Raw genomic sequence first — 20,738 nt, forward strand, 5'->3', positions numbered from 1 at the left:
GAGCAGGCTTTATTTTATTGGCCTATTTCTTTCTAAAACCATGGTGGAGAAGCAGAGGGGGACAGTGTATAATCACTATTGATTCAACTGTTCCAATTTTCCCAGAGAGACAAGTGTAATTAAGTATAAACATGGATTTTGTTGAAAAGTTCAAATTTATGATAGATATTAATTTTTGAGCCAGATTGTATTCACCATCTAAGTGAAAGTTAGGAAATATAGAAAAATCCTGATATACTAACAATCACTTTATTTTTTATCTCATTCCCAAAATGTAGAACAGAATTTTAAGAAATACCTTCTTCATTTTAAGGGGGTAATGGGACTAGAAGAGTATAATGCCAGATCTGCTGATTGAATGGATTTCATGAGTAGGAAAGAGATGACTCACAAAATTAGACACCTGGATGAAGATAGGTGAAAATACCAAGTCAAGGAACTCGGAAAAAGGAAAAGATTCAGTTCAGTTCACTTCAGTCACTTGTCATGTCCAACTCTTTGTGATCACATGGACCACAGCAGCCAGGCCTCCCTGTCCATCACCAACTCCTAGAGTCCACCCAAACTCATGTCAATCGAGTCAGTGATGCCATCCAACCATCTCATCCTCTATCGTCCCCTTCTCCTCCTGCCCTCAATCTTTTCCAGCATCAGGGTCTCTTCAAACGAGTCAGCTCTTCTCATCAGGTGGCCAAAGTATTGAAGTTTCAGCTTCAACATCAGTCCTTCCAATGAACACCCAGGACTGATCTCCTTTAGGATGGACTGGTTGGATCTCTTCACAGTCCAAGGACTCTCAAGAGTCTTCTCCAGCACCACAGTTCAAAAGCATCAATTCTTCAGGGCTCAGCTTTCTTTATAATCCAACTCTCACATCCATACATGACTACTGGAAAAACCATAGCCTTGACTAGATGGACCTTTGTTGGAAAAGTAATGTCTCTGCTTTTTAATATGCTGTCTAGTTTGGTCATAACTTTCCTTCTAAGGAGTATGTATCTTTTAATTTCATGGCTTCAGTCTCCATCTGCAGTGATTTTGGAGCCCCCAAAATAAAGTCATCCACTGTTTCCACTGTTTCCCCATCTATTTGCCATGAAGTGATGGGACCAGATGCCATGATCTTAGTTTTCTGAATGTTGAGCTTTAAGCCAACTTTTTCACTCTCCACTTTCACTTTCATCAAGAGGCTCTTTAGCTCCTCTTCACTTTCTGCCATGAGAGTGGTGTCATCTACATATCTCAGGTTATTGATATTTCTCCTGGCAATCTTGATTCCAGCTTGTGCTCCCTCCAGCCCAGCGTTTCTCATGATGTACTCTGCATATAAGATAAATAAGCAGGGTGACAATATACAACCTTGACGTACTCCTTTCCCAATTTGGAACCAGTCTGTTGTTCCATGTCCAGTTCTAACTGTTGCTTCCTGACCTGCATACAGGTTTCTCAGGAGGCAGGTCAGATGTTCTGGTATTCCCATCTCTTTCAGAATTTTCCACAGTTTATTGTGATCCACACAGTCAAAGGCTTTGGCATAGTCAATAAAGCAGAAATAGATGTTTTTCTGGAACTCTCTTGCTTTTTTGATGACCCAGCGGATGTTGGCAATTTGATCTCTGGCTCATCTGCCTTTTCTAAAGCCAACTTGAACATCTGGAAGTTGATGGCTCACATATTGCTGAAGCCTGGCTTAGAGAATTTTGAGCATTACTTTACTAGCGTGTGAGATAAGTGCAATTGTACGATAGTTTGAGCATTCTTTGGCATTGCCTTTCTTTGGGATTGGAATGAAAACTGACCTTTTCCAGTTCTGTGGCCACTGGTGAGTTTTCCAAATTTCCTGACATACTGAGTGCAGCACTTTCACAGCATCCTCTTCCAGGATTTGAAATAGCTCAACCGGTGTTCCATCACCTCCACTAGCTTTATTCATAGTGATGCTTCCTAAGGCCCACTTGACTTCACATTCCAGGATGTCTGGCTCTAGGTGAGTGTGAGTGATTACACCATCATGATTATCTGGTCATGAAGATCTTTTTTGTACAGTTCTTCTGTGTATTCTTGACATCTCTTCTTAATATCTTCTGCTTCTGTTAGGTCCATACCATTTCTTTCCTTTATTGAGCACATCTTTGCATGAAATTCCCCTGGTATCTCTAATTTTCTTGAAGAGATCTCTAGTCTTTCCCACTCTATTGTTTTCCTCTATTTCTTTGCACTGACACTGAGGAAGGCTTTTTTATCTTTCTTTGCTATTCTTTGGAACTCTGCATTCAGATGCTTATATCTTTCCTTCTCTCCTTTGCTTTTCATTTCTCTTCTTTTCATAGCTATTTGTAAGGCCTCCTCATACAGCTATTTTGCTTTTTTGCATTTCTTTTTCTTGGGGATGGTCTTGATCCCTGTCTCCTGTACAATGTCACCAACCTCTGTCCATAGTTCATCAGGCACTCTGTCTATCAGATCTAGTCCCTTAAATCTATTTCTCACTTCCACTGTATAATCATAAGGAATATGATTTAAGTCATACCTGAATGGTCTAGTGGTTTTCCCCATTTTCTTCAATTTAAGTCTGAAACTGGCAATAAGGAGTTCATGATCTGAGCCACAGTCAGCTCCCAGTCTTGTCTTTGCTGAGTGTATAGAGCTTTTCCATCTTTGGCTGCAAAGAATATAATCAATCTGATTTCAGTGTTGGCCATCTGGTGATGTCCATGAGTAGAGTCTTCTCTTGTGTTGTTGAAAGAGGGTGTTTGCTATGACCAGTGCATTCTCTTGGCAAAACTCTATTAGCCTTTGCCCTGCTTCTTTCTGTACTCCAAGGCCAAATTCACCTGTTACTTCAGGTGTTTCTTGACTTCCTACTTTTGCATTCCAATCCCCTATAATGAAAAGGACATCTTTTTTGGGTGTTAGTTCTAAAAGGTCATGTAGATCTTCATAGAACCGTTCAACTTCAGCTTCTACAGCATTACTGGTCGTGGCATAGAGTTGGATTACCATGATATTGAATGGTTTGCCTTGGAAATGAACAGAGACCATTTTGTTGTTTTTGAGATTGCATCCAAGTATTGCATTTCAGACTCTTTTGTTGACTATGATGGCTACTGCATTTCTTCTAAGGGATTCCTGCCCAAAATAGTAGATATAATGGTCACCTGAGTTAAATTCACCCATTCCAGTCCATTTTAGTTTGCTGATTCCTAGAATGTTGATGTTCACTCTTGCAATCTCCTATTTGACCACTTCCAATTTGCCTTGATTCATAGACCTGACATTCCAGGTTTCTATGCAATATGGCTTTTTACAGCATTGGACCTTGCTTCTATCACCAGTCACATCCACAACTGGGTGTTGTTTTTGCTTTGGCTCCATCCCTTCATTCTTTCTAGAGTTATATCTCCACTGATATCCAGTAGCATATTAGGCACCTATCCACCTGGTGAGTTCATCTTTCAGTGTACTATTTTTTTGCCTTTTCATACTGTTCATGGGGTTCTCAATGGAATAATACTGAAGTAGTTTGCCATTCGCTTCTCCAGTGGACCACATTTTGTTAGAAGATTGGAACATTCTAAATTTGGGGTACCTGCACTATATCCCGTCACTAGATCAAGTTTATGAGTTCTGATCTCAGGAGAGGGGTCTGGCCTGGAGACACAGATTTGGGAATCACCTGCTTCTAGGTGAGAGTTAGAGACACTGGCAGGGATGAGGTTGGCCCAAGGGATCAAATTATGAAGAGAAATAAAGATCAAACAGGATTAAGATTGAGAAGGTATTTTAGTTGTCTACTGTTGCATACCAAATGATTTTAAAACCATGCACATTACTTATCTGACAGTTTCTGTGGCCAGGAATCTAGGCAACATGGGTTAACTGGGTATCCTGCTCCACTGTCTCTCCCAGGTTGCCATTAAGGTGTCTTCCAGGGCTGGGTATCATTTGAAAGCTTAACTTGGATCTGCCTCCAAGTTCACATGCAGAATTTAGTTCCTTGAGGCTTGTGGAACTAAAATGTTGCTAGCAACAGTTCCCAGCTGGCTGTTGCTCAGAGGCCACCTGAGTGACCTGTTTCATCAGTGAGTACAAAACGGCAACAGAGAGTATCTGCCAGCAAAACAGAAGTCACAATGGTACACAACCTAATCTCAGAGTAACGTTCCATCACCTTTGCCATATCCTAGAAGTTAAAAGCAAATGTCAAGTTCCACCACACTCAAAGGAGAGGGATACATAGGTGTGACTGTCATGAAGCAGGAACTATTGGCCCTCCCAGCAGGACCCACTGGAAAGAAGACCTGGGAGATCACTAGATGCCTCCGGAGACAGCTGATGTAGCAGAGAGTTGGGAATAGCTGTCAAACTACTGACAAAATGCAAAGAAAGTTTGTCCTAGAAAAGAAACATCATGGTAAAGACCTAAGACCCAGATTGGTGACCTGTGGAAGGTGCAGCAATTCTATATGTTCAACATCTACCTTTTAAAATCTTCGCAAAGTTAAATATCTGAAAAGGCACTCAAAACATCTCTGAGTCTAAAATCAGACAATAGTAAACAGGAAATGTTTAAAGAATCACAAACATATCAAGTCCAGTTTTCTTGGCTATGCTGAGACTCTCTAGTTAAACATTTCTGACACCTCCTGCCTTTAGAAACTCCATCCAACAAAGTCTCTGCAAAACAGCCTTATCTCTTATCATGCAAGGAGCAACTCAAACCAACCTTTTCAAACTCTCCCTGCAGGCAGTGAATCTTCCATGATATCAACTCCCTCTTCTTTCTTGAGCCCTGACCCGTTTACACTGCTGGAAGCAAGCATCTATATATATAATCAGTAGGTTGGCTTTAAATAAGTTTAATAGCCTCTAGATCTTTATTTGTCTCAACACGTAAGTCCCTGGGACCCCAGGTCCATGGCAGACTTGTGGAGTCCCTCAAAGAAGGCATCTCTGCTGGCAGTGGGGAAAGAGAAGAGAAAGGGCCTTCTGGGCCAGGAAACCCTCAAATAGCGGTCATTTAGGCTGGTCACCCAGGTGTGAAGGACCGTGTGTGTTCAGTTTGCCTTATACACCAGCTGGCAGCAGTGGTTTGAGTGGTGACAGACTGAATCAGCACAGATGGGCTGGAGCTGGAAACTTACATTTTTCCTTAAAGGTTTTAAAATACATCTTATACCACTATCACATTGTAAGCTTACAAATTTAAAATTAATTGGGAACAAAAGCAACCAGGTCCAATAGATTGTGTTTCTGAGCAGATTAAGAGGCCAGAGAAATAAAACCATGCCTTCCCTGTGGTGAGGGCTTCCCTGCAGGCGTTTAAAATCAATCTTACCAAGATAGACTGGATGTGTTCTTCCTGCAGATAAAATAAATTCAGAGATTTTTCACTTTGGTCTGGTAGAACCCCAGTGTTAAATTTAGCAATTTAAAAGGTTGGTCATAAATTGTTGGTGAAGTCTATATAATCTTGCTCTGAATTGCAAGAATTTATTCTTTAAAAATATTACAAAAAGGAAACAACAAAATTCTGTAAAGCAATTATCCTTCAATTAAAAAATAAGTTAATTAAATATATATATATATAACAAAAGGGTAGTTACTGTTTAGGGTTTGTTTTTGTGGTTGTCTTACTAAAGAGTTCCATTTTTGTAACAAAGTATATTGCCTTTCTTTGGGATTGGAATGAAAACTGACCTTTTCCAGTCCTGTGGCCACTGCTGAGTTTTCCAAATTTGCTGGCATATTGAGTGCAGCACTTTCACAGCATCATCTTTCAGGATTTGAAATAGCTCAACTGGAATTCCATCACCTCCACTAGCTTTGTTCGTAGTGATGCTTTCTAAGGCCCACTTGACTTCACATTCCAGGATGTCTGGCTCTAGGTCAGTGATCACACCATAGTGATTATCTGGGTTATAAAGATCTTTTTTGTACAGTTCTTCTGTATATTCTTGCCACCTCTTCTTAATATCTTCTGCTCTGTTAGGTCCATACCATTTCTGTCCTTTATCGAGCCCATCTTTGCATTAAATGTTCCCTTGGTATCTCTAATTTTCTTGAAGAGATCTCTAGTCTTTCCCATTCTGTTGTTTTCCTCTATTTCTTTGCATTGATCGCTGAGGAAGGCTTTCTTATCTCTTCTTGCTATTCTTTGGAACTCTGCATTCAGATGCTTATATCTTTCCTTTTCTCCTTTGCTTTTTGCTTCTCTTCTTTTCACAGCTATTTGTAAGGCCTCCCCAGACAGCCATTTTGCTTTTTTGCATTTCTTTTCCATGGGGATGGTCTTGATGCCTGTCTCCTGTACAATGTCATGAACCTCATTCCATAGTTCATCAGGCACTCTATCTATCAGATCTAGGCCCTTAAATCTATGTCTCGCTTTCACAGTATAATCATAAGTGATTTGATTTAGGTCATACCTGAATGGTCTAGTGGTTTTCCCTACTTTCTTCAATTTAAGTCTGAATTTGGCAATAAGGAGTTCATGATCTGAGCCACAGTCAGCTCCTGGTATTGTTTTTGTTGACTGTATAGAGCTTCTCCATCTTTGGCTGCAAAGAATATAATCAATCTGATTTTGGTGTTGACCATCTGGTGATGTCATGGAAAAAGCAAGAGAGTTCCAGAAAAACATCTATTTCTGCTTTATTGACTATGCCAAAGCCTTTGACTGTGTGGATCACAATAAACTGTGGAAAATTCTGAAAGAGATGGGAATACCAGACCACCTGACCTGCCTCTTGAGAAATCTGTATGCAGATCAGGAAGCAACAGTTAGAACTGGACATGGAACAACAGACTGGTTCCAAAGAGGAAAAGGAGTACGTCAAGGCTGTATATTGTCACCCTGCTTATTTAACTTATATATGCACTCAATATGCCATCATGAGAAACGCTGGACTGGAAGAAACACAAGCTGGAATCAAGATTGCCGGGAGAAATATCAATAATCTCAGATATGCAGATGACACCACTCTTATGGCAGAAAGTGAAGAGGAACTCAAAAGCCTCTTGATGAAAGTGAAAGTGGAGAGTGAAAAAGTTGGCTTAAAGCTCAACATTCAGAAAACGAAGATCATGGCATCCGGTCCCATCACTTCATGGGAAATAGATGGGGAAACAGTGGAAACAGTGTCAGACTTTATTTTTGGGGGGGTCCAAAATCACTGCAGATGGTGACTGCAGCCATGAAATTAAAAGACGCTTACTCCTTGGAGGGAAAGTTATGACTAACCTAGATAGCATATTCAAAAGCAGAGACATTACTTTGCCAACAAAGGTCCGTCTAGTCAAGGCTATGGTTTTTCCTGTGGTCATGTATGGATGTGAGAGTTGGACTGTGAAGAAGGCTGAGCACCAAAGAATTGATGCTTTTGAACTGCGGTGTTGGAGAAGACTCTTGAGAGCCCCTTGGACTGTAAGGAGAGCCAACCAGTCCATTCTGAAGGAGATCAGCCCTGGGATTTCTTTGGAAGGAATGATGCTAAAGCTGAAACTCCAGTACTTTGGCCACCTCATGCGAAGAGTTGACTCATTGGAAAAGACTCTGATGCTGGGAGGGATTGGGGGCAGGAGGAGAAGGGGACGACAGAGGATGAGATGGCTGGATGGCATCACTGACTCGATGGACGTGAGTCTCAGTGAACTCCGGGAGTTGGTGATGGACAGGGAGGCCTGGCATGCTGCGATTCATGGGGTCGCAAAGAGTCAGACACGACTGAGCGACTGAACTGAACTGAACAAAGTATATACAAATATCTTCTGAAGTGGGAGTGTGGAGGAATCTCAGATGATGTCCAGCTATGAGCACTGCTGGGCTTCTATCATGTCTGCATATGTGAGCAGATCATGAGCATGTGGGCTGAATCTGGCATGGTGTATTTGCCTGGAGGACCAGTACTGCCTGGGAAGAACTCATCATAAGTACAAATATGGTTAGGCAAAGAAATGTGGCTCAATTTTAACTTGTCATCAGAAGGGAGAACAATTCTAAAAATCACATGATGGCTGTCACCAAGGACTGAATCAAGAAACAGCACCAAGTCCCCACCCTCCAACTCCCCTCTCCATGGACTCACACCCCAATCCTAGAGAGAGCAAAGGCTGCAAGTAAAAACTGAAAAAGCTGCTCACTGAAATACATAAAACAATGGGAGGTTAAGTTACCCTGCTTGGTCACCCCTTCTGTGAGAATTTCAAAGAGGAAACTGCAGTGGGAAACTTTGCAAACTTTTCAAAGAGGAAACAGCCATCACATGGTTTTGCCAGCATGAGGGCTTCTGCAGCAGGCAGATGAGTGGGTGACAGTGCCCCACCTAAGCACTGGGCCTGCAGGGCGGCCTGCAGACCTGCACCAGTGCCCATCTGATATGCACTCACCCAGAATAAGGGCCGCACTGCTAGGACTGAGTGGCACCTGGACAAGAGCAGCAGCGCTCTTGTGGCAACTATCTGGACTCTGCAGCTTGGGCCCTGCAAGAGCACAGGCAGCTGAGTCACTGCCGAGGAAGAGACAAGGAAGAGCCTGACCCTGTTCACCACAATATTCCACTTACCCAGGACCCTACGTCCCCTAGCTTTCCGCTGGACCAGTTTCATTCCGTGCACGTGTCTAGCAGGGGTAGTGAATGAGGCGGCCTGTGAACCCACCCTGGGCTGCAGATGTTGTACGCACTGGCAGCAGGAAACTGTCTCTACCCGTCCTGAGGACAGATGTCAGGGAAATGTGTGGCAAGAATCTCTATCGGTGAAATAAATTAGCTTACATCTATCTGATGGAGTATAGTGCCATGAATAAAGACGATAGAGATCTACTTTCAGTGACATGGAAATAGGTTTGTAATATAGAACGAATTAATAAAAGCAGATTAAAGATTGGTGGGATGATTACTCAACTGAATGCATCTGTCAATACTCATGGAACTGTTTACCAAAAAGAGTTAATTTTACTGTGTGTAAATTATTCCTCAAAAAGAGCAGATTATAAAATATTTACAGAGGGATCCAGTGTATGTATGTGTGTGTGTGCGTGTGTGTGGCTCAGAAAGGCTCAAGGCTAACAGTGACTCTATTCAGCTAAGACGTGTTGTATCCTGTTTTTCTTTGTGTTTAACTGTCTTTTAAATTTTTTCTCAACTGAATAGGTATTGCATTAATATTTTAAATTGTGAGTAGGGAAGCACAAAAGATATTTGTGTTCAAGGACCAGCTCATCCGGGGTAATAAGGATAGCTGAGCCTTGTCCTGAGAAGTGTATCATGGGAGTTACCAGAGAAGGTTGGTTTTCAGAAGCTCATGGTAGGTGCTCAGTACACGTTTCTCAGACAAATGAATAATTATAGTGGGTCATTTTATCACAAATGTCTAGTTTAGTAATAATGTTGCCACTCTCATTTTAGATCCAAAATATCAGCAGTGCACACTCATGAATATTTTAATCTCCATTAGAGTGACAGCCAACTAATTGCTTTCAAACCAAACAGCTCCCCATACTCAAATCTGAGTTCTTTCCTTTCAACTTTCCTCCACTTATCCTCATCCCCATCTCCTCTCTTACTAATTCAGACTGGGAAATAAACGACCACAAATACCTTGGTACCACTTAATTATTAGGAAGACTGCTTAGGTATATCAAGGGAAAATGCAAAAACCAAAAAGTAAGAACCCATCATTTTCCACAGACCTGGAAGGAGGCTGCTCTGTTGAGAAGTGGCAGGAAAAACAGTCTGAAACCAGTCCTGTCTTTTGAAAAAACACTGACTGCTTTAGTGTGTGAGAGATGATCAGATCTTCCAGTAAACCTGCTGGCCTGACAGCCTCTTGAGGTCTGAGTGTGTGTGTGTGTGGTTCATGTTGTATGTGGTAGTGGCAGGTGGGGTGTGTATGTGTTACACACCACACAGAAATAATCAAGGTTACATTGATGGATGGATGGAATTTGGGATCCACCTCAGAAGGCTCAGAATGTATTAAAATACCAAGGATGTTTAATATTTCTCGACTCAACCAGTTCTAGTTTTTTTCTAAGTGCTAAAATCTTATGCACAATTTAGACCCAGATAAGTCATCAGATCATTCACTCATTTTGCAAATAAGAGAATTTCAGCCCAGAGAGCAGAAGAGGGCTTCGCACATCCACAGGGAGCTGGCAGCACTGCTTACTGGCAAGATGAACAGGATGTGCCCTTTGAAGACAATGTCCATGTGCTTCTGAATAAGTCAGGGACATCACTGAGCATCCGCGCTGAACAATGTGTTCCCCTCTGAAGCCTTCAGCAATCACATTCCTCTATTCATTCAGCTTTAACCACCCCCTACCCAACCCCAGGGAGATGTAGCCATCTGGGGCCTGAAGGCTTGTCCAAGCCCCATTTGCTAAATGAAGGCATTATCTGCAGAGAAAGACTCCTCATCAAAGACATGTTAATGACAGGCCAGAGGACTGAACACCAAGAATGGATCCTGGTGACATTGTGAATAAAGGGACATACAACAATGGAACCAGGGAGTGGGCACTGGGCTGGGAGAGCCAGGGACAGACCTGTGAGTTAAGCCTATACATTCCTCACCCTGGCACTCCAGCCACACTCTTCATGCCCACAGCCCTGCCAGGGCACCCATTCAGCCTCATGTCCCAGGCACCCCGGGTCCCCACCCATGGGCCATTCTCTTCTGTGCCTCTGAGCTTTTGTGTGTGCTGCATCCTCCATCATGTATACTACTTCCCTCTTGATCCATCTGGTGAATTCCTCCTTGAAAATTCAGCTCAGCTATCACACTCTGCAGAGAGGACCTATCCTTTCCTCCCACCCAGCAGAGTTGCCAGCACCCTTTACAGCCCTCCCTGTGGCTGTGGTAGCATCATTCTGTATGTCTCAGTCCCTCACTAGACTGGGAGTTCCTTGAAGAAAGGATTCATCCTGTTTATCTCCAAAACCCAAGCCTTAGGCCTGTAGTAAGTGTTAGCTGTCCACAGGTAAGTGAATAAATGGCTTTCTGAGAAAGAATATTTGCTGTCTGTTACCAAATACAAATTTCCACAAAGGTAGCAGCTTAAAACAATACATACTTGGTTCAGTTTCTGTGGGTCAGAAGTACTGGCAAAGTTTCACTGGGCTCCCTGCTTAGGATTTCACAGACTAACATCTATGTTCTCACTTGGAGACTCAACTGGGGAAGATTTGATTCCATACCCACTTGGGTTGTTGGCAGACTTTATTTCCTTGTGGCTGTAGGACTGAAGGCCCAACTTCTTACTAGATGTGAGTTAGAGGCCACCCTCTGTTCCCTGCCATGTGGCTTCCCAACATGGCTTCTAACTTCATCAGTCCAGCAAAGAGGGTCTCGAGAGCAAGTCTGCCAGCAAAGCAGAGTCATAGATAACGCGATACAGTCACTGAAAGGACATCCTTTATTGTGCTCTGCTGCTTAGAACCGGGTGATAGGTTCCACGCACTTCAAAGGTAGGAATCCTTGGGAGCCAGCCTAAGGTCTGTCCACCACTCAAAGAATAGAGTAAATCTTTCCGATAAGTTCTTTACTTTGGTATAATCCCCCTTTTCCTTTTCCTTTGGGTTCTTGCTTGCAGGTGGTTTCACAGCTGTTGGCAGATCACTTCTGGAAGAAGATGCAGCACCAGTGGCCCCACGTCCTGGGAAAGGAGAATCCATTCAATCCCCAGATTGAGCAGGTGTTTGGAGACCAAGGAGGGCACTGAGGCCCCAAGGACATATGCTTTTGGGGAGGCAGCAACTTGGGTAAACTCATTCAGCAAACGGTTATAGGGGCTGCCTGTCACAAACTCGCAGGGCCCTCTATAGCAGCGTCTCTCATTTAAGAGTTCATCTAAATAATGGTGTGACTCTGTGCTTCCAGGATCAGTGCCCCAGTAACCCTCAAATGACCCCGAATGAAGTGCTTTGGGTGCCATTCTGAGTGACAGAGTATCTGTCTGCACCCTTGAATGGCTAGTTGTTCTAAAAAATAAATAAGAACTCTGCTTGAGTGACGTTCAGCAACTTACCCAGGGTCTTGGTGTGTCAGGAAGTGACCCTCCTTCTGTGGCTGACTCCTTAAAGATGGCTCTTCCCAAGAAGGCTGCTGGCTGGCTGCCAAGGCCTCTCACACCAGAACATGCAACTACAACATAAAATTAGGTACAACTTAAATACTTACTTAGAATGAGAGAAGAAATCACAACAAATTACAAATTTTTAGAAGTCAACAAATATAAGCGCCACAAAGTCTAGGGAAAAAATGACAACTTTTGTTTCTTTAAAAGATTTTCTTACATTCTTTGGCTACATAATCTGATTACTTCTTTCTATAATAATAATTTTGTAATATGATTGTTTATAGATAGAACAGAAATTTTTTTTCTTATTATTGATAGTTTAGAAGAGTTTCTTTCAGCTACACAACTCATCACTGGTAAAGCTGTGTAAATTTCTAGGATGGTTTTCCAACTGGGAAGACCTTGATCAGATTTCTTTTGTGGAGGAGTCATTAAAGACACACACCCTATCTGTAGTGCTGGTAAAGCTTTGTGTTCATATGAGCACACATACAAGAATTCTGATAGATTCTATTGCACATCCTTCTCACCCATGTGGCACTTCCCGGCGCTGATGGAGATGGGGCTCAGAGTCTGGGTGCCGCCAGCTCTCCACCTCAGAGCAGGCCTGCCCTTCTACGTTCTGCCCTCAGGAGCTTGCTTGGCACAGCCCAGAGTGTGGGCCAGTTCTGGCCAGGGTTCTCAGGGGCTGGGGAATAAAGGCTCCAGCCTCTCCGTTTAGTGCTCAGTTTGGGAATATACTCTGTGTGCTTCTCAGGGGATCTCAACAGAATCAGCCTTCTTTGCTCACAGGAGCCTCCGCCCTACATGACTCTTCTTCCTTCTTTGTGTCACTCTCCTCACTTCTCCTTTCCCACTTTTGCGGATCACTCCCCAAATAAACCGCCTGCACCCAAATTTTTGTCTTAATAAAGATGAAATTATAATGACAGTATGTGTATAATTGTGTATGCTTTATTACTTTACTATTTTTAATTTATTTGTTTATTCCTGATAGGGAGACGCTTCTATTTTGTCCAGGCACCAGCCTGAACCACATCTTGCAGTCATCGTATCCATAACTGGAAGACCTTACCCCAGACTAGCTCCCAGCTTTGTGCGTTTCACACCTCATTTCTCCTCCATGATCCACACACTTCCCATGCCAGGAGCTGTAGTTCACTTTCTCCTGTGATCTGACCACCAGCCCTGCACTTTGTCTCCATGCTGGTGGACAGTAGGAGCATATCTGGAAGTCCTTCCTGCCCCAGGATGGCTGGCAGTAACCTGCACAGAAATAACAGCTAACCACACACACAGTGCAACCTAAATGGATCTCCGTTTCAACTTCCCCAAAATTCCCATGGCTTTTCCAGAGCCACCAGATAAAAGGGAAATTGTGACAGAGAGGAAGCAATTGTGTTTAAAATACCTTACTTTTGCCAGTTTTACAAAGCCCTGGACCCTGTGAACTCATTGTTGGGGCCCCTTCCAGGGCTTTGGAAGAAACTCTAAAACTTAATCTTTCTTAGATTTATGGTAAATCCATCTCTGCTCACAAGATTAATCTGCCAGGTCTGTGTGAGCTTCAGTTTGGAGGGCCAACACACTTAAAATATTGTCAACCCATTAATTTCTGTCACCTGAGTAGGATCCTTGGCTCAGAACGACCAGCACATGTCCTCAGGAGGAAGATCAGCAGGGGACCAACAAGCCCTCAGGAGGCTGCTTGTTTGAAGCAGGAAATACAAACTTGGAGAATAAAGATGTGAGGTGTTGGGCTGTGGTGGTGGTTTAGTTGCTAAGTCGTGTCCAACTCTTGCGACCCCATGGACTGGAGCCCACCAGGCTCCTCTGTCCATGAGATTTTCCAGGCAAGAATAGTGGAATGGGTTGCCATTTCCTTCTCCAGGGGATCTTCAGGACCCAGGAATTGAAATCAGGTCTCCTGCATTGCAGGCAGACTCCGGCATTGCAGGCAGATTCTTTACCCACTGAGCTACAAGAGAACTTGGAGAATAGATTAAAGATGTGAGGTGTTGGACTGTGGACACCTAGTATACCTGTCTCCTCCTGGTTCTGATGTTTCAACATTTCATCTTACTTCTAAGCACTAAAATACCAACACTCGTGTTGTTTTGTTATTGTTTTTTTAAATCTGAAATCTAAATCATTCAGTCTCAAAATATACCCAGAGAACACTGCACTAAAATTTTGTATTCATTTAGAAAGAATTCTATTCAATCCCTTCTGTTTAAAATGCTTCCAAGTTACTTCATTGCTATTCTAATTTTTATTTCCCAGAGTACCAGTGAAGTTGATCATCTTGTATTGCTTTTGCTGTTGTTGGGGGCATGGAGAATTCATTTTAGGCCTTGATCTTTTTCCAGAAGGCCCTGAAGGAATAGAGTTATTTTATTGGGGTAAACTAGAAAGGGTATAGGGAAACTTAGAGGGTCCCAGGAGGGGGTTCCCAGGGAGGATTGTCCTGAGTCTGATCACCTCCTGTCTCCCACCCCAGATATCGTCTTTGTCCTTGCTCCTTTTTCCTGTTTAAATTCTCTTAAGAGACTGAACTCCCACCTTAGGGGTTATTTAACCAGTTCCATCTTTCTCATTCTCCATGTGAACCAGTTCAGATGGGAGAATGGAGGCCCCTGGGTTCTGAGCCCTGGCCTCCTTCCTGGGCACAGCACCAAGAAGCCAAAGGATGGGAGAAGATGGTATTCCTTTCTCAAAAATACTGCACAAAATAAATACTAGGTATCACTACTGTCTCCACAAGAACTGGACTCCCAAGTCAGGTCCACCCCCCTGGATTGGGAGCCCAGACTGAGGCATGTCCACTTAGGGCATGCTCTATATGCTCTAATCCAGACATGTTCTTTCTTTGAGATCCAACTGTGGCTTTCTCTCTGGCTTGGAGATATCCTGTCCTTGTAAGGTGTTGTATGTGCGTCTGATGACTTCTGAGTGTCCAGAATTTATCGTGGAGCCAGGGGGGACAGCTCCTATCCCCTATTTCTGTACTGGTAGCCCCTTGAGCTACTATTGTCAGCCTCTGATTTTTCAGAATCGTAGTATGTGGGTGCTGCCCTCTGAGAGGCACCCCTTTCTTGGTGTGGCTGGCACCCCTCTCCATGCCCTTCCCCCATCCGGGAGTGACCTCCTAGAGACAAGGACCTGAACCTGAACAGAAGCTCCACGAGATGAGAACCTGGCCAGTCAGGTGCACTCTGTATGCAGAGCCCGACAACAATACCTGTCCATGAAGAGGTGCTCGATAAGTACTACTGGGTGAAAGAATGAATGAGATATTAGTTGCTCTTCAGGATACATTTCCTTATATCTTGCTATTTAGGCAAAAAAAAGGAGCATTTTTCTGCCACATTTGAGTTAGTCCCATTGAATCACTCTCCTTTTGGTGAGAAAGGTAAAAAAGCAAAGCAATCAACACAGGGAATGCTTTCCTTTCTGGGCCCCCTTGGTGGGGAGGCATGATCTTCATCTAAACACCCCAATACTATATTGTAATTTGTTTCTCTTTTGTTCAGATCAAAGACTTCTCTCACCCTTTGCTACTGAAATTTGGTTCCTCATTTTCCACATAAATAATTATCAAGAACTTCTATCCCCACTTCCTGGGCATTTTTCATTTGGTAGAGCCTTTTGGGTTCAGGCTCTCGTGGAAAAATAAAATCAGACCCCAAGCAAGAGCAAATCAATTAAAAAAATCTTATCTGAGATTTGTACTGATATGCAACAATGCAGGAAACATGAGATGTGGGTTCAATCCCTGGGTAGGGAAGATCCCTGGAGGAGGGCATGGCAACCCACTCTAGTATTCTTGCCTGGAGAACCCCATGGACAGTGGAGCCTGGCAGACTACAGTCCATAGGGTTGCAAACAGTTGGACACCATTGAGGTGGCTTAGCATGCATGCACATCATGGGACCAGAGCCCCCAGGAATTTGCAGCAGCTACGCCACTCCACCCTCTCCCTGAGTTAGTCCCACAAGAGAATGGATTCTGAACTGCAGTCTATGGGAACCACCCTCTTCCAGAATTAAGAGGGCCTTTGAACTTGAATGGGAAAAATGTTTGTAGTACCCTCTGGGTAAAATTCACCATTTCCTTTAATTATGAATGGGGCAACAAAACACTGTATGTTTATAGCTGTATTGTTAGCAGTCGATCACAAATATTTTCACATCACTTTGTTGCAGATGCAATCAATTTTCATTACTCGGGACTGCTACTGCTGCTAAGTCACTTCAGTCGTGTCTGACTCTGTGCGACCCCATAGACGGCAGCCCACCAGGCTTCCCCGTCCCTGGGATTCTCCAGGCAAGAACACTGGAATGGGTTGCCATTTCCTTCTCCAATGCATGAAAGTGAAAAGTGAAAGTGAAGTCGCTCAGTCATGTCTGACTCTTCGCGACCCCATGGACTGCAGCCTACCAGGCTCCTCCGTCCATGGGATTTTCTAGGCAAAAGTACTGGAGTGGGGTGCCATTGCCTTCTCCGTTACTCGGGACAGTTATGTTCTATAGTCACCTTGGACACTGAATTAGCAAATGCTGAACTGCTGGTCCTAGGGGACATACAGGGTTACATACCTGTGAGGATCTGGTCACAGCATCACGGTCAATCAATCAATATATAATCTTTTTTTAATGTGTGGTTTTTGTTTAAAGACACCTTTTTAAATTTATAGTTTATTGATTGACATTGAACTCACAGCCAACAGCCCTAGAGCTCACATCTGAATGAAGCTTAATCTATTTTCTTCATAAGGCACATCTTGGTCTCCTGCACTTAAGCACACAATGAAGCGCTTCAGCTCTGCACTCAAGGACTATTTTAAACAGTGGAATCACCAACAGAAAGCATAAACATGACCAAAATGAGGCAGTAAATACGTTGTAGAAAGGACTCTTGTTTTCAGTGTGAGAACTGAAACAAGAAGTTAAAGTCCTGCCTTTTTCAATCTCAGCAATGGGAACATGCAGGTTAGGTGATGGAAATTTCTTGTTGCTCGAATGACCACAAAAATGTCCTGAGTGTTAATTGGGAGGTTACAAATAAATTTTAGCCAGTATGTGAATTTACAGATCCAGAATTTGTGAATAATGAGGAATGACCATATCTTGAAATATCATTTATGGCCATCAGTACTTTGAAATACCTGTAGTTATTCGATCCATTGTAAAAGAAGTACATATGGGAAGAATGGGTACATGCATATGCATGGCTGCGTCCCTTCACTGTTCATCTGAAAGTACCACAACACTGTTAATCGGCTATACCCCAATAATGGACGCCCATTTTTAAATATTTCAAAATATTTTTAGTACTGTGATACTTTCATTTCGATACGAAGGGTTTCTTTTTGTAATCCTTTGTGTTTGCAATTAAAAATGTTATTCTGAGAAAGGATCTCCAGCTTCCCCAGCCTGCCAAGGGGCTGCATGACACACACAAAGTCATATATTCTGGGATATTCTGCTTTGAGAAGGAAGAACTCCACAGTCTAAAATGTCTGGGGGCACAGCAGAATTTATCTGCTTCTTGGGAAGTCACAGGGTGAAAGTTCTACAGTAAAAAGATCTGTTTAGCTCATCATTTACCCAACATTTTTGACCGAGAGCCCCTTCTGCTCAAAGGAGAGCTATTAACACTCTGTGGTCATCATGCTCTACAGAAACACCTTGGAAGATGCTATTAAAAGGAATTAACCTCTAACACACTCACCAGCAGTATCAAGAGAGAATTTCCCAGGTATATTTAGACTAGAACCCCCACTCCTCATCTCTTGAGTAAAGTGGGATGTCTTTGGAATTCCTCTTATTGCATCAAAAGCTTTCCTGGTAGAACTAAAAATGACTAAGGCAGCATTTCTCCTAGGCCCTGAGACAAATATATAGATTTCCTGATAAATGAATGCATCAATATGCTACTAACATGTCAGTTTCCTCATTAAAGCTGAGTATAGAATCTGTGTTTGCTTAGCAGGATGAACTCCTCAAATCTGATCTGGTAGAGGGTCTAGCATAAATATTCATATAAGCCAGGGCTCTTTTAATCTGGTCCTTTGCTTGGGGTAAAGGAGTTAGGGGTGGGTTTAAAAGCTTGCTTTAAAAGCTTGTTTCTGGGTCACTTCTTAAAACTGCAATACCAAAAAATAAGAGCCTCATCATCATGAATCTGTCATTAAAGAGGATTACACTTTTGAAGCTCTTGGATGGATAGAAACGGGAGGAGAAATAAAGAGAACACAATGAGGTTTGCTAAGGATTTCTTTGGGCATTGTGCTCCTGGCTGGCTGCTTTGTTTATACTTAATTACGTGGACCATTTATAGGAACCCTTTCAGCCTCAGAGCGCTGCAAATGTAACTCATGGGTTCACAAAGCTGCAGTCAATAAACTGCGGCAGAAAGATGGGCAAGAGGGTGCACCAAGGGCTTCTGTGGTGGCCCATGCTCAAGGCAGCTTCCAACCCAGGAGACTTTCAGTCTCCCCCTGAGGACTCTACCCTCTGAGATGCACACTTGGCACAGGCTCAGAAAAAAAACCCAGGTGTTAGTATTTTCACAGTGATCTCCACATGGTACCTCTGCAAACATCAACCCGAGCCTGGACACTGAGCAAGGCTGCTAAGGGAGCAGAGAGCTTTTGAGGAATAATAAGTGGAGACTCCAGGCTCATATAACTCCATGATAAGGACAAAACACCATCCTGCCGTCTCCTGGAGCTGGGGGACACATCAAAGCACAACCAGTGGGAATTTCAGGAAGCAACAGGTTTTGGAATCACTTGTCTGGGTTTGAATCTTGTTTAAGCTTCTGGTCCCTCAGTTACTTCTCTTCCAAATGAGAGCATTAACACCTGTTTCCCAGAGTTATTGAGAATATTAAGGACAAGAGCGGATGCTTACAGAGGGCAATGTGACATGTATTATCTCACTTAGTCCTTACAATGATATAAGGCAGGTCTGCCATGATTATCCGTTTTTTTAGAGAGGGAAACAGAAACAGAGAGTAATTAAGTAACTAGATGGAGATTGCACAGCTAATATATGATGAATCAGGACTCTGAAGCCAGGCCATCTGGCTCCAGGCTCCGTGCTGTTAGCCACGAGGTAAGCCCGCCTTTATTGTGAGTGGTTGATCAACACTTGCTCTCATTGTCTCTCTAGCCAGGGTGTGGCCACCACACAGGCTGGAGTCTGCTTTGTCTATAGAGGAAGGCAGAACTCATCAACAGACACAGCGTGGGCCTCTACAGGCTCACTCTTTTCCTGCCGGTTTCTTTTAGCCTACATCCCAGCCGCAGGGAACTTGTCACTACAAGCACAGGCAGTGGGTAAGTCTCTACCGGCTGCCCTCCCTGCCACTCCTTCCACGGAGACATAGCCCCTATCCCCACCACTGCAAGCCAGCCCAGCCCAGAGGAGGAGGTGCAGGCGGGCCGGCCACATCCAGGCCTAACACTATGGAGGACAAGCTGCCACTTTCACCTCTTAGGTCTCAGAATCACTTTGCATGGTCAAGGTTATGCTGCTACGAGGGAAGCCCTGCCGGATGAGACACCATGTGGAAGAGAGAGGTCACAGGGAGAAGATCTAAGGTGCCCCCAGCCCACACCAAGGCCTCACAGGTGTGAAAGAGGATTTCCTGGACCTCCTAGACCAGCCCTCCACCAGCTGGATGCAGCTGGACAGGCATTCCCAGGCAAGACTGCAAGGAGCCCAGCCAACCCACAGAATCATGGGATATCTTTTCATTTCAAGCCTCTGAGTTTTCCAGGGGGCTGTTCTACAGCAACAGTGACGCGAACTCGGGCCAAGCCCTCTCGCAGTTCCATGTCTTTCAATCTGCTCTCTCCTCAGCCTTCCGGCCTTTCTCTCACTGGAACACTCCTGCTTGTTCTTCAAGATTCAGCTCACCTCGTCTTTGTCACGGATGGGAAGATACAGAACAGACACACAATCTGCCAGAAGGCATAAGGATCTCTAGGACAAGGTTCAGTTGCTAATGAGTGAAACCCCAAAGAATAATGCCTTAAAAAGAGAGGTTAGGGGAATTCTCTGGTGGTCCAGTGGCTAAGACTCCATGCTACCAACGCAGGGGGCCCAGGTCCATTCCCTGGTCAGAGAACTGGATCCCACATGCCACAACTAAGACCCGGTGCAGCTAAATAAATTTTTTAAATATACAAAAAAGAGCCAGGATGTCCAAAACCTGAGTCTGCTAAAAGAAAGAAGGTTATTTCTCACATAAGAGACTCGCAGTGGTAGGTGGCACCAGGCTGGAACGAGACTCTGTGTTGCCAGGTACCCAGGCTCCTTCTCTCTTTTCACTGCCATCTTCAGCATGTAGCTTCCACTCAGTTCAGAAAGGTTTCCTGAGCAACTGCTGCCTGAACTGCTCCTGGGCCAGCGGGAAGAAGGGCGAGAAGAGGATCAGCCACATCTCCTCCCTGGAAGATGACTTCTACTCGTACCTTAGTATGCCAAGCGTTAGTATGCCAGCTCTGAAGACAGCTAAAAGCTAAAAATTCTATCTAGCCAAGTGTGCAGCTGAAAATAAGGAGTTTACTATCAGGAGAGAAGGGAAGATAGATATAGGAAAAGTAGCAGTCTCAACTCAGGGTAAATTAGAACCCCCTGGAAGG

General features: G+C 43.7%; 1 protein-coding gene and 1 long non-coding RNA gene across 2 annotated transcripts in view; one reads left to right on the forward strand and one right to left on the reverse strand.

The window, feature by feature from the left end:
• AOAH (acyloxyacyl hydrolase) overlaps window positions 1-11,753 on the forward strand; it is a 184,338-nt gene extending 172,585 nt beyond the window's left edge. The window contains exon 21 of the mRNA XM_055590397.1: window positions 11,597-11,753. Coding sequence (XP_055446372.1) covers window positions 11,597-11,725 — 129 coding nt within the window. The 3' untranslated portion in view covers window positions 11,726-11,753. The remainder of the gene's footprint in view (window positions 1-11,596) is intronic.
• Window positions 11,402-20,729, reverse strand: LOC129659212 (uncharacterized). The gene is made up of 3 exons (XR_008717892.1): window positions 20,341-20,729; window positions 12,032-12,147; window positions 11,402-11,659 (listed from the first exon to the last, which is right to left on the reverse strand). It is a non-coding gene; the product is annotated as an uncharacterized LOC129659212 (long non-coding RNA).
• Between the last annotated feature and the right edge of the window lie 9 nt (window positions 20,730-20,738).

This window comes from Bubalus kerabau, chromosome 8 (assembly GCF_029407905.1).
Source record: "Bubalus kerabau isolate K-KA32 ecotype Philippines breed swamp buffalo chromosome 8, PCC_UOA_SB_1v2, whole genome shotgun sequence".
NCBI lineage: Eukaryota > Metazoa > Chordata > Mammalia > Artiodactyla > Bovidae > Bubalus > Bubalus kerabau.